Genomic DNA, 15,077 nt, shown 5'->3' on the forward strand with positions numbered 1-15,077 from the left:
GACTGCCAATATGGGAGCATTTCTACTTGAGATCGGGCTAATGTGATTATTGGGGTTGGGTGTGGGAGTTAAGGCCCTGGGGTGAATAAGTTGAGCGTGTATTTGGGTTGGGTAAAGAGATTAAGGGGATGGGGTAATTAGATTGCAGTGGGGTGTTTGAGAGGATTTAACTGATGGGCATTGAGATGTTTATTGGACCAGCGTGAGGGGATTAAGATGATTTGGGTAATGTGATAGTCAAGAGATTTGTGGGGGTTAGAGTTTGATGTAATTTTTTTTTATTAATGTAATAAAAGCTGAGGAAAGTGGTGATAAGGGTTTTATGAGGCTGGAGGATGTGACATGACTTTAGAGCAAGTGGTAATCAGAGGCTTAAAGAAACATTCCAAGCACTATAACCACTGTGACCTGCTGTAGGGGTTATGGTGCTAGAAGTACCTTGGCACTGTTCCAGTGTAATTTGTCATTTTATTTTGGAATAGCTGGACAACTCACCTGGGTTCTCCTGGGAGCCTACTCTAACAGAACCTATTTAACGATTCTCTTTGTATGGGAATCCAGTTACCTAAGCAGGGCGGCCCTGTATCGTCTGTGCTTAAACTGCAGAGAGCCTTGCGACTTCTACTGAAGGACACTACGTTGGTACCATGTGTCGTTCTAAAACAGTTTCACAAATTACACTGAGAGCATCAGGGCAGTCCTGGCACCATAACTACTACAGCAGGCTTCAGTGATCATGGTGCTTGGAGTGCTCCTTTAAAAAGCAAGAGTAATGTAAGTTGAATTAGAAGGTCTTTTATTGGATTTTTGTATGAGACCTCACCAAATCTAGAGTCTAGTTAGGTCACAACATCTACACCTGATGATATATTTTAAAACAGGATTATTCACTTATGTGAGAATTCAAAATGTCACATTTTAGGAACACTATAGCGTTAGGAGTACAGACTGGTATTCCTAACACTATAGTGGCCCTGCTTGTATTAATGTCCCCCTTACCGGGAGCATTATTTTTATTACTAAAAGTCTTAATTTTTTCCAGAGCCTAGGCTCTTTTTGTGCTGCTTACCTCTCAGGTTCCAGCGACCAGACAGAGGAGACATAGTAGGCATTGGAGATCTACTGCAAAAACACAAGCGCTTTGCATGCATTCAGATTTACCCATAGGAAATTGGAAACCATTGAAACAGTGCTGCACAAGCGCCTCTAGTGCCTGTTACACTGATAGCCACTAGAGGTGGACTCAACCCTGCAATCAATGTAAACATACCTTTTCTTAAAAAATAAAAAAGCCTGGAATATTTTATATTGCTGGGTAAAAGGTCAGGGATACTACATCTGGAAGAGTCTGGGTGAGTATAGTGTCACTTTAAGGTCACATAGGTACTTTTATTTACCATTTCTCTTGCTGCAGTACTTTCTGTGCAGCCAGACCTGTTTCCTTGGCTGAAACCATCAATCTCGATCTCAGCCAATAAAACACTTTTTTTTACCATAGAAAATAATCTAGTCACTAGTGCGCATGCGCGCCAATAATGCTCAACTGTGCCAATCAGATGGTCTCTGTGACAATCTGATTGATATAGCAGTGTTTTACACTGTTATATTGGCCGAAGAACCTTCAGCAGGTATGGTGTGTATTTTAACCCTACAATGTTTTCAGTTGCAGGGTTAAAATAAAGGGGCAGCTCGGCCAGATCACTTCATTGAGATAGTAGTCTGTGTATAGTGTCCCTTTAACCCCTTAAGGACCAAACTTCTGGAATAAAAGGGAATCATGACATGTCACACATGCCATGTGTCCTTAAGGGATTAAACGTGAATTCTCCCTTTAATGCATAACATTGTACATGTACCATTCCTGGTTTAATACTTTGCTCTTTGTCAATGTTATAAAGTTTGTGTTCCAGATTGTATATGCACTATTAAAGATCAGTTCTTGTCCCTGGCAGTAAAGGGTTACAGCTCTCCTGGGAGGTACAGGATCTTGGTACAATGTTGCCAGTCTAAGCAGGCTATTGACAAGTAGGTAAAAAGTCAGCGCCCTCAGCCAATCAGAGCCCGGGGGCTTGGCCTGCTGTTACACTTGTTTAAATGCTGAGAGTTTAGCGCTGAGTACATAGCAGGACGGCTGCTGGAGTGATCTGGTATTAACACTGGAATAAGGGAGCTGATCACTGGACTCTGACTACCCAGCACTGTGTGATCTGACACTGCACAATGGCTCTCAAAGTTTGCATCGTTGGTTCTGGCAACTGGTAAGTGAATAGGACAATGTTAAATGTCACATTACTCAGGTTACACAATGCAAGATATTATCAGGAGTTGCCTTTTTAGATGAGAGTTTACAGAAGTTAAATGTCGGGTCCCACAGATAATGTACAGTTACAGCTCTCGTGGTGCTGTGCCAGCCCTAAGGCTGGTAAATAGTCATGTGAGTTATGGTTATGCCATAGCTGAGTATCTAGCCTTTTGCCCTGCCCTACTAATACTAAATGTGTTTTTATGTGCATTAAACAATGAACTTTATTCAACCTGTGCAAGCAGTGATCACTTTGTACATTGGCACAGCTGCCATGGGTTATATTAGGTTAGAGCAGATCTGTCCAATTAACTGTTTTGTTGCCAGGGTGGCAAACTAAATGCCCATTGTTTATTCATTCAAATCAGCATATATCGTCTGCGATGCCCTTTAATAAATACTGCGCTGAGCTGCTGGAGGATCCTAAAAAATCCTGTTCACAAACCAAAAGCTGCATTTAACTAGAATTGTACTGTATCTATTACAGTGTGGGCAGTTTTAAACAATCTACTTGTATTGCCATGTTTCTTACAGTAACAGATCTCAATGTGTTTAACCCCTTAAGGACCAAACTTCTGGAATAAAAGGGAATCATCACATGTCATGTGTCCTTAAGGGGTTAATAATAACCATGTGGTCATATACAGAGCTGACACTCGTCACGTGATACACACTTATCATATGTTCTAAAAACACGAGGGTTTGATTGTGTATATTGCTTGGTTTATAACTGAAATCTATTGCTTGTGTCAATCCAGTTTCAGATCCATAAAAACCTAGACTGAGCTATCTTGCTCGTTAATATATAGCACACTGAGAGCTGTCTGGTAGTATCAGTTACAAAAACCTTTACCCATGAACTTTGCCCTTTTTCTTACCCACAGCCTGTACCACAATGCTCAGTTTTCATTTTTCCTGATTAAGCAACTTAGAGAGAAGGAAACTCCTCTAGCTCTTGGCAAGTGTATTGTGGCTCTTACTGGTACAAGGGGGTCCAAGTCAGCATTATTTGTACATGCTCAGGGTATATAGAGAGTGTGCCTGCTTTATAAGGCATTGATTGGTAAAGCATGTTAGGAGTAGCCTTTCTACAAAAACTGGGGATCTACCTCTTACCCACCCCTGATGGGGAGCCTGATTGCCCGATATGATGTTCCTAGCATGTCCAGTAATTGCCTTACTGCAATATCTGAAAAGCCTTGTACCAGGGCATTTGGAATTATTATTATTTTATTTTTTATACAGCGCTATCCCATTCCGAATGTTTCATTTTAGGAAGTGATCCAAAGCTGTAAATGGCACATACTAAATAATTTATGTTTAAGCAGAACATGAAACTGGCCCTGTTGGCTATAACCATTATTATATCCAATATTTGTAAAGACATAGCATTCGTATCATATAATGGAGATGAAAATTGAATTAAACTTTACGAGCTCGTTTTTAAAGGCTTTGTTTCTTTTCAACACATTTTCATTTAATTTCCTTGGTTAAAATGCTCTTTTGTAAACCCTATGAGTACCAGAATGGTGAGCAAAGCAATCAATGCTCCACATCTCAGACACCCTCTCCCCCACCCCCCCACCACCCAAAAAAAAAACCACCCTAAACTCAAGTATAACTTTATGAGCAGGGTTCTCTCACAGTAGGTTTTTGTTATAATTTTACTTAACGCATCTTTTATAGAGGTTAATGTGAGTAGTAGATTTTTAGCATTGTCCCTCCGTTCCAGTGGCTTATATACATGCTTTAGTTCTGATTAACTACAAATGTCATTGTAAAGCACTACGGAATAAGTTGGCGCTATATAAATGTCAAAAATAATAATTATGAGAGAAGGCAACAGAATTAATTTTTCTCATAGGTAAATGGGCATTGGGCCCTAAACATTTTTTATATCTAATATTAAATATTTCTGCTCATACTGTTACTAGTTCACGCCTCCACCGGGTAACCCTGACTTAAATTTCCATTGCTCCGGGTATCGTAATTTCAATATACCCCCCACCACCCATACCCTCCATGAGCTACTCTTCCCACAGGAGAGAGGTCTGTTACTTCCTACTCCCCCTCCCCCTTCCAACTCTTCATATGGCTTTCCCTATTTTGCCCCTTCTAGCACACCTTTCTATATTCCAAACCTTTTTTTTTTATTCTGACGATACATAGGATATAATTAAATTATGGAATTTATTTGTATTTACGAGATCATCTGGAAACCTCACAGTGAATTCCACTAAATCCATATGAATGAGACCTTATGTAAAATGTATATTTTATCTTTGTAGTGGTGGGTGTCAGGATAATTTCTTTATTTTCCTAAAAAAAAAAGAAAATTTCTAGTTTAGAGGTTGAGTTATGGTGGAATAAGGTCAAACAGGGAAGCCACTCACGTGCTGCACAGTGGAATTTTATTTTTAAGGTTTTCATGTTTGTTTTGATATAAGCTGTAGATAGTGTAAACCCATGAGGGAGAGACAGGATAAACATAACAGCGCCAAGGCCAAGTGTACGCTGAACATTTTACAATACAAACACACTTTCCAAGCACTATAACCACTAGCATGTATGCTGCTAGAAGGTTACGCGCGCAGTCCCTGTTTTTTTGTCAAACTATTTTTAAGCGCTTTGAACAAAACCACTACATGCATCAGTAAGCAAAGTCATTTACGTAACATTATCTGTACAAATATTTGGATGGCCTTTGTACATCATAGATTGATAGGGGGAGGGTGTCTAATGCTGGGAAATCCCACAATTTATATCAAATAATTTTTAAGTAGGTGATTGTAGAATTTTAAAACAGCCCATATTGTCAAAGGAATAATCAAGGTATTAAAGGTGCATCCTGCAGCTCATAAATATTTTATAGGGATTATAGATTTAGAAATCTAGATTTAGATTTAGAAATCTTAATTGCAACAATGTAGTCCTTACAATGGTGTGCTTACAGGCATCATGTAAGTTTCGTTTTTTGCTAGGGAGGGGACAAATCAGCAAGAGAAGGTGGTTCAGTTATGAAATATTTTCTTTAAAGTATCATATAATATTTTAAAAACTGCTTGTGTCTTCTCTTGATTATTTTTTCTTTTTTGTTTAGAACATTGGCTCAGCATTTCTTTTTTTTAATTACAAATAAGAGAGATTTACAGCTATTAGAACGTCAGTTTTTATATAAACGTCTTTATAGCGGGATTCTGGAACCTAATCAGCTCAGATTTTTTAAATACTAGGTTCTGATTGTCGCACACATGCTACGTATTTTACTTTGAATCCTTTAATAAACTAAGAGTGAGTAGTAAAAGGAAAGGGGGAAATGGAACAGCACTACGTTTCTATAGGGAAGGCAGCACACCTAAACGGGTAAATTCTCTCCTAAAAACCCAAAAGGGATAATAGAAATACAAAACAATAGGGTGCACCAAGGGGTAAGGGATAACATAGATATTGATAAGACAATAAAAGTGGAGCAAAATATACACTGTCCTATGATGATACAAAACCGTGAATATAAATATACAGACAAAAGGTCCAAGATAAAGTCTAATTTACAATAGTAAGTTTGATAGGGTTTGCTTGTATCCTCAGGTTAATATACCGTCCATATGTTTAAAATCCAGGAATATATAAAAAAGAGAAGAAAAGCTCCAATGGTGTAATACGTTGAAAATAAGGTAAACGCTGTATAAAAGGAAATCCAAATGGCCTACTCACATGGAAGAGAGCTAAAACTAGCTCTAGTGTATAGCGCTTGCAGTGGATTTGATCCCCCACTTCAGGGATATCGATGGGAGGTATTAACCAGCAGGTGTCTTAGCAGCAGGATATGAAAATAAAAATGTGCAACAATAGTGCTCTCTGTATAAAATATATTAAGCCAGGAGTAAAAAGAATTTGGTTATACTCACATTTACCTGAGCAGATAGCCCGCTTAGTATAATCAACATAGGTGGTATAATCCCCACCTGGGATGCATGGTGAGGTCTTCACTGGAGAGATCAGATCAGGATGCCAGGTAACTAAAGAAGGAAAGGTATATGGTACAAGTATGTATGGAAAAAAATAACCAAAACCTTTATTATGACAAAAAAATTGGTGAAATCGGTCCACAACGCGTTTCACCCACATTACCTAGTGGTAATGATATACGTTTTAAATCATCATAGGACAGTGGATATTTTGCTCCACTTGTATTGTCTTAGGAGTGAGTAGTACCTTTAACCCCTTAAGGACACATGACATGTGTGACATGTCATGATTCCCTTTTATTCCAGAAGTTTGGTCCTTAAGGGGTTAAGCAACACAGTCACTACTGCGCAATGTATGGTGTCAGGAGTCAAATTGTTTATGAATAGTTTGACATCTATCGTACTGTGCTTACTGTGTTGTGTGCCAACAGCCTGTACGGTCTTAGCTGGTCCAATGTAGGGGAAGCTTATTTTTCCGCAATATTGTATCTCCAAATACCAGGTTTAGCCAGTATTCATTGGTTGAGAAGTGTCAGCTGACACTGTTTGACACTTTTAAACGATTTGACTTTTCACCATCAGTAGGCTGTCCTGTTTATAGTATTTATATCTTCCGATTAAATTCAAATGAAGTGCCTCTTTTATATGGGAGGTTGACATCCTGGGGGCCCTGCTTATTTATTTTGACTCTCCACCAAACTCTGTGTATGAAACTTTTAAACACACTTTCAGTCATTTTATATGTGGTTCAGTAGGAAGCCAACTAACACCCTCACATCACAAGTTACACAGTGGCACTACTGTACATACCTCAGAACAGTTGTGGGTTGCCATGTTTGTCATTTAGAGGCAAAGCACCCGTGTTCTATTTAAGAAGAATCCTGATGAAGGAGGAAACTATAGTTTAATTTACCATTTTGAAAAAATGTACATACCCGCAGGTGAGTATGCTATCCACATCATGTTGTGTAGAATTTTCAGAGGACCTTGCACACACATTTTTTGGGGAGTACTCCCCGTAGGGTGCTCCAAAACAGGATGGACCCCAGCCCAGACAAATCCAGTGGAACAAAAAAAGTAGATTTGCGCACACTCAGTAGTTTCTTCAGCAGGTAGACTTAATTGTGGAGTACAAAACTTTTGACAATGTTTCGGCTCCCCTGAGCCTTTGACAAGTCTGCGACTACTGCTGAAGAAACTACTGGGTGTGTCCAAACCTACTTTTTTGAACCATATCATGTGACCATTTTAAATGGTTTGACAGATTGCTGTTGGCGCGCTGTTATCTTTTGCCAATTTCGTATGGCAATGAACTGTGATTTTTATACTTTCTCAAGTGGAAACGCTGGATTTTACATCAAAGGGAAACTAACAAGCTGTAATAAATCTCATACTGCAGCCGTTTTAAATAACATCTAATTATCTCAAACATTACCATTAATTTGGCATGTGAGTTTCGACAAATACAAAAATGAGCCCATATTCTGTTTTCCCTGTAATTAAAAAACAAAATTTGCCCAAGTGGCACTTTAACCATGCCACCAGCAGTGTAAGCTTGGATGAAACCAAGAAATACTAGCCGGGGCTAAATATACACTCAGCAATGGCTAATGGCGAGTGTACATTTTGAGCACTGACATTATATCTCTGCATGATAGTTGGAAAATCTGACAACAATTTTCGAGAATAACCTTGAAAAACTTTTTCTAAATCTATGCAACAGTGGTAAATAAGTTTATTTATTTTTTTGTATTGCATTCCTTCATTCAGCATTATTTATATTAAAAATATAATTCTTTTAATACTAAGCCTTAGTTGTTTGTCTTTGACTTCTCCATTCCTGTTTTCTGGTTAATTAGTAACCAGGATATGAATGATATATCAAGCACTTTATTTACATGCATAGAGAGACCATAAGGCATTTTGTTAATATATTCAGTCCGTCACTGTTACTGATTGTGTTCACTGTTCACAAAATGTTCTCATTCATATTCCTGGCCGAATGTTAGAAATTGTTCTACCAGTGTCACATGGAACTGCTTGTTTGGTGTTTGTTCTCAATCTATGCCCTGTTTCCCCAGGGGATCGGCAATTGCGAAGATCGTGGGTGACAATGCTGCAAAGCTCCCCCAGTTTGACAATGTGGTGAAAATGTGGGTGTTTGAGGAGTTAGTTTCAGGGAGAAAACTAACGGAAATCATTAATACAGAACACGAGAATGTGAAGTACCTCCCTGGGCACAAGCTCCCAGCTAATGTGGTAAGTTTCAGTCCAACTAGGCCCAAAGTGGCATATTGGCAAACATGGATTATTATTTATTTTATTAGTTATATAGCGCCATCAGATTCCATAGCGCTGTACAATGGGTGGACTAACAGACATGTAATTGTAACCAGACAACTTGACGTACAGGAACAGAGGGAGTGAAGGGCCCTGCTCAATGAGCTTACATTCTAGAGATATATTGATGGTCTTCCACAGCTCATGCCAAATCATTCATTGCTCCTGCTTTTTGATCGCAAGCAACAAGAAAGGCATTATAGTTCCTTTCCATTCCGATGAGACTTGAATGTCTCTAGGCAGAGACTTTAGTGAGCTTGTGTATTCAGTTACTAAAATTGGCTGGGGATCAAGGATGGCGTGGGGTATGAAAAGATATATGGAGGGGGGTGTAAGCAATTGGCTGGAGAGTAAGGGGGGGAAATTGCTAGGGAAGGAGGATATAAAATTGGCAAGAGAGGGAGGTCATGAATTTAGCTGGCGTGGCAGGGATTGTTTGGGTCCTGATTTAAATTGGTTTATGAATTAGGAGAGATTTGGTATTGGGGACACAGAAAAGACAGAACATGGAAAATATATTTAGTAAACCAAGATTATGATGAAGGAAGGCTACATGTCATTGATGATCTACGGTGGCCTATAGTATTAATACAATTTAAAATGTATTGAATGATGTTATATTAACAGAGAGGCAGAGCGTCATCTTTCAAGGTGCTATTAGGATGCGCTGACTTTGCCTGGATTCTGTGACTGTGAGAGTTGGGGGTTGTGATATACAGAATTATAATTATAATCTTCACCATGTTACATAATGTGTCTATCGCTGACTCATCTCAATATTCCCACGTAAGGCCTTGTGGAGTCCCAGCATTGGATTTTGAAAGGATCCTGAGAGATTATCTAAACCAACAAGTAGATTGTATTGCTCACTTATTCAACATGACCTTTAACCTTCCCGCATAAAAATATCTTGTCAATCAAAAATCAGCATTTTGCTTAGTTTACCTTATAGTTATAGACCAGACTGAGGCAGTGAATGCATGAATGAGTGGTGGAACGAAGAGTTTGATCTTCTGAGATAGCACTCAGTGGTACAAAGTATTTAGACTTAACTTACCAATTTTTCAGTGTTTCCTTAGCAGTATTTTTTGGGGTCACAGAAAGTCCATACATCAGCTCTCATTTACTCATTAATTGTGTGACTGTATGCCCCATTTTGCCGACTTTATGCCCCGGTTTGGCAGGTACAGTGACCCGTGATAATGTTACCCTACACTCTATGAAACGGTTTCTTTAAATCAAATATGAGTACTTTCCTCCCAAAGACACCTTTAATATTTGACACTTTGAAAGTGTAGAAGTAGATCGTCTGAAGAAGCGTCGTTGGGTAGAAGCGAAACTCATCCAGATTCTTTTTAGTTTTGTGTTTCGGTGTATGAATTGTATTTATTCCTTGCGCACTTATTTGTTTAAGCTGCAGCGTGTATATATTTTTGTACAGTTAAAAAAAGCATATACAAGAAACACGTTCATGTTTATCTTCCCAGGAGTATTTAGGAGTGCGGTATATTTAATATTTCAAACACTTTGAAGATGGGTGACTGAAAATTCACTAAATTAAAAGAAAATGGTTATAGCTTGTTTATTATTCTTATTATTATTATTACCGAAAATAAAATATTGCATGCATTGTAGCCTTTGTGTGTATTATTAGGCAGTTAGCAAACATCTACTATCTAAAAAAAAATGTGACATTCAAATTTTGTGTGGTGTTTGGTCTGATAAGCAGTACTTCCAAATTCCAACAATGAGCAAGGGTAAGACAGGAGATGCACTGAAAAAAAGGATATGTATGCATTACTAAATAATACACAAAGAAGTGATAATTTATATAATATGATATTTTTAAAAAGTAAAAGCTTACCTTTAAATGCCCTTCCACACTTCTCCTTTTCCCTTCTCTTAACTGCCTTCTTATTACGTCCCAAATAAATGGTAAATGCTACCCAAAACATAAATTAAACATATTTTCTGTGATCTGTTAAGTTGAGTTTGAGGTCCTATCTATACTGTTAACAGATCATACCTGGAAAGGTTTTAATAAATAAGTCATGGTTTCAGGATAACCCAAGTATGAGTTCTCTATCATGGTGTTTTACGAAAGTGAGAATACAAAATTAATTCAAAAGTTACAGGTCAGCTGACTTAGACAAGTTTTCCAATTCAGCTATTTTGACCTTAAATTTGAAATTCACTTGGAATTCTCGCTTCAATGAATAATCCAGTATGTGCTATCAAATATTTTTGTCTCTTTCTAGATAGCTGTCCCCGACTTGCTGGAAGCGTCAGCTGGAGCAGATATCCTGGTGTTTGTGGTTCCCCATCAGTTCATTGGTAAATTGTGTGACCAGCTCAAGTCTACCATAAAGAAAGATGCATTTGGGTTGTCTCTTATAAAGGTGGGTGTGATGCGAATGGTTGAGATATGTCACAATGTACCAACAATGTGAAGATGAAATCCTAAACGTGCATCGATAAATTGATTACCATCAGGTAATTCATCAAAAAAAGGTCACCTGTCGCCTCTCTGATAATCAAATAAACTTTATAGGAACTTATGAAATACCCCACTTCTATCTTCTTACTGTGTTCCATTCTTCAACATAGAACCACCCACCACTTTGACCCATGGATGCAGTGGTAGGAGGTTAAGATACAAATACCTTATTTATTTATTTATTTGTCAGATTGTGTTTTGACATCAAAATTACACGTTATCCCTTTAGATTGTAAGCTTCTTGTCGGATGGGTAGTATAAGATGTGTATTCTCTGAACTGTTAAATTTGATGCATTGCAGGGAGTAGACGAGGGTCCCGATGGACTGCGTCTCATTTCCGATATAATTCGGGAAAGACTGGGAATCCAGATGAATGTTTTGATGGGAGCAAACATCGCCAATGAAGTGGCTGATGGGAAATTCTGTGAGACAACAATCGGTAAGAGACATAGTTTGTCACAGTAGATCATTCTGAAACCCATAAATGTCATACCTGAGTGCCATCAAGTGATGTGTCTGATGTTTCTCACTGTGAATAAAACCCAGTTCTCTAATAATAGGCAGTAAAAATAAAGAGCAAGGAAAAATCTTGAAGGAATTGTTCCAGACCCCTAATTTTCGTATAACTGTGGTGGAAGAGGCAGACACAGTGGAACTATGTGGAGCACTGAAGGTAGGAAATATGTTTCAGTATTTAGGTGTGTTAGCTTACATTCTAATGGAATATATTCAGTATTATCCAGCAATCAGTATCTATTACCACAACGTAATATAGTGCCTTATGGCAGAGTTCAATTTCGCAGCAGCTATTCTATAATAGTATTAAAGAAACACTATAGAGTCAGGAACACAAACATGTATTCCTGACCCTATAGTGTTAAAACCACCATCTACCCTTCCCCCTTTTGCCCCCCTACATATAGTAAAATTCTACTTTTATTCCAGTCTGCTGCTGCTGCCCCTGATCTGCCTGCTTGGCTGACATAATCAGAAGTGGGGATCTGAGCCAATCACAATGGTTTCAAATTGGATTGGCTGAGCTTGTCAAGAAGGCAGATCAGGGGCTGAGCCAGCACAAGCCAAACACAGCCCTGGGCAATCAGCATCTCCTCATAGAGATGCATTGCATCAATGCATCTTTATGAGGAAAGTTTAGTGTCTGCATGCAGAGAGTGGAGACACTGAATTTCAGTCACACTGTGCACCACGGCCCCAGGAAGCACCTCTAGCAGCCATCCGAGGAAGGGCCAGTGAAGTTATCACTAGGTTGTAATGTAAACACTGCATTTTCTCTGAAAAAAAAAACGTATTTATTGCAAAAAGCCTGAAGGGAATGATTCTACTCACCAGAACAAATTCAATAAGCTGTAGTTGTTCTGGTGACTATAGTGTCCCTTAAAATGATAGGAATGAATACATGAATTGCACTTTGACAGCATGTATTAAGGTAGGATGGCAGGAAGGAAATTATAAAAAGTACTGCTTTACTGAAAGAGTAGTAATACATGCCTTGCGTTTTATGTACTAATTGCAAGATTGCTACCCGATTTACAAATAAAGTAGTTTTTTTTTTTTTTTAAATCTCTTTTAATAAAGTTAATCATTATGAGTTTGCAACTCCTAAAAACAAACAGGGATATTTACTAAAATGGCAATGGCAAGGAATTCAAGTGGAATTTCAAATTTAAGGTCAAAATAGCTGAACCAGAAAAATTCTCACAGCCAGCTATGCTATCAGTTTGGCTACTTTGGCCTTCAATTTGAAAATCTCTTTAAGTTGCCTGCATTTCTCACTTTGGTGAATAAACACAGCACTTTACTTAGATTGACTGAGACACTCGATTGACCCTAATGGATGAGATCAGAAGTTTTGCACGTTTTCACGGGCCCAGCTTTCCAGTTTTCCTTCATTGTGAAAGATTTGTCTCATTGCAAGACACTGAGCTGATTATACAGAGGTCACGTTGGTCAGGTATTTCGAACATACTGAGAAGAAAATGATGAGGTTAGAGCAGATTTTCCCAGCATTGTCTGGTAGAGATTTGGAATTTAAAGGGAAAGTGTTAAACAGTTCTGTTTGATCTTAATTGTAAGTTAATCTGCATAATTTATAGCATTAAATTAAATTGCAGCTTTCTCCTAATTATTATTTATATGTTTATATGAACAGCGAGGTTTGTTTTAAAAAAAAAAAACTGTTACAATTAAAAACAACTCCTGAATAATTTTTTTTCTGCTTATAAGTTAATTACAGTTTTATATGAAGTTAGGGAAATTAAATTCAGCTCCATGACTTGACCAAGACACTGGCTCGCAATGCCTTTTCAATCCCTCCAGCATGTAATTGGATTTTGGTAGCCAACATCCTCGCTGCTTTCTTTGTATTTGTTCTGCATGTCCCTCGTTAACTTAATTAAATCCTTTTGGAAAAAACAGACTCTAAAGGAGTTCAATTGAAACTGTGGCACCTTGGTCCTCTATTATTCTATTTAAGGAGTGTTAATATATAGGCAAATGATGTAACAGCATACTGTGTATTCATATTCTAAACTGGGGCATTGAGCACAAAGAAAAATATACAACAAGACAGAGTTTTAATGGGTTGAGGTCAAAAATGGATGTCCTGGCGCTGCTGTACACATCGAGCCCAATGTGATTAGGTGTGTTCCTCTTATAATTTTGCCAGGCACAGAGTACAGAAGAGGTTTGACACTTATACAGTAATATCTAGGTGCAGATATAGTCATAACATTATATTCAGAATGAAAGGATGTACTTAAGTTGTGTATACATGTTTTAGTCTAGCAGTGTCATTGGCATGCAATGATAAAGAATTGGGGGTGGAGACTGACTGCCAAGCTGAACAGTCGGACTTCATCTGAGCTCCACGAAGACAATTGAGATTTATTGAGTTGGAGGACTGTTTGCTTGCTTCTGTAGGCTAAACAGCTACTATTTATGCCTTACAACTTTTGGGCTCAGCAAACAAGCAGTAAGGAGGTATTACTGACCAGTTTGGGCAGTTGCTGCAGGAGCAACTTAATGGCCTACTTGTGGACTACATGGTGGCGCGGGTCTCTCTATCCATTGTCAATCTGAAAGTTAAAGCTTCTGTCTCGATTGCCCCTCCTGGCCAGTAAGGGTTATCCAGGCATCTATTAGTATGGGCTCACATAGTGCGAGAGTCAACCGGTGCAAGGTCCAACACAATATGGCAAACATCATGCATGGGTCAAATCTTGGAGATCTGCAATCTAGCTGATAACGAAGCTGGAACAAATCTTCACAGCTTTTTGGGAGAAACTAAGTAGCAGACGGAAACGTGCCGGGCTTGGGTCCCCAATCCCTACTATACCTCTACATCCACAACAAAATATCCCTCAAGGTATTCTGCTGTTAGTTTACCTATGGACAGGGCCATTCTGGCTCTTCCTGTATGCACTCTCTCCAGTGTCTTCACTTTTAATTGGTGTTTCTTACAAAATAATATGTTGTGTTAAAGCTTCAGGAAATGGAATGTACCAATGGAGCAGAGTTTTGAATGATTGTTTCCCAGATATTCTTTATGGGCAAAAACATGAGTATCCTTAAAAACCTCAACCTGCCGCATACAGTTGTGTTAGTTTATTATCGTATTGATACTTGTATGGTACCACAGTGTTGAGAATGGTTTGACAACTTACGTGGGATCAGCAACAGGGAAGTTGTAGTTCAGCAACATCTGGAGGGCCAGAATTTGAAGAAACCTGCTTTAGAACAATGCTGGACTGAGGGTTTTTTTTTTTTTTTTATTTGACAATTTTTATTGGGACATGCCTTCAAAACAGTAATGCAAGTGTATCTTCAAAATGTCATATTTAACTTAACAGAGGAAGTTATGGTCTGGTTACATTTATCGTGGACATCACATTATAGCTGCTTGCATTTAGTATCAAAACATAATAGAACATGATACGAGGAAAAAACATG

General features: G+C 38.4%; 1 protein-coding gene across 1 annotated transcript in view; it reads left to right on the top strand.

The window, feature by feature from the left end:
* Positions 1-2,104: 2,104 nt before the first annotated feature.
* Positions 2,105-15,077, top strand: part of GPD1 (glycerol-3-phosphate dehydrogenase 1) — a 34,270-nt gene continuing 21,297 nt past the window's right edge. Inside the window, exons 1-5 of the mRNA XM_063428587.1 lie at positions 2,105-2,258; positions 8,352-8,529; positions 10,869-11,009; positions 11,409-11,547; positions 11,669-11,781. Coding sequence (XP_063284657.1) covers positions 2,221-2,258; positions 8,352-8,529; positions 10,869-11,009; positions 11,409-11,547; positions 11,669-11,781 — 609 coding nt within the window. The 5' untranslated portion in view covers positions 2,105-2,220. The remainder of the gene's footprint in view (positions 2,259-8,351; positions 8,530-10,868; positions 11,010-11,408; positions 11,548-11,668; positions 11,782-15,077) is intronic.

This window comes from Pelobates fuscus, chromosome 1 (genome assembly GCF_036172605.1).
Source record: "Pelobates fuscus isolate aPelFus1 chromosome 1, aPelFus1.pri, whole genome shotgun sequence".
NCBI lineage: Eukaryota > Metazoa > Chordata > Amphibia > Anura > Pelobatidae > Pelobates > Pelobates fuscus.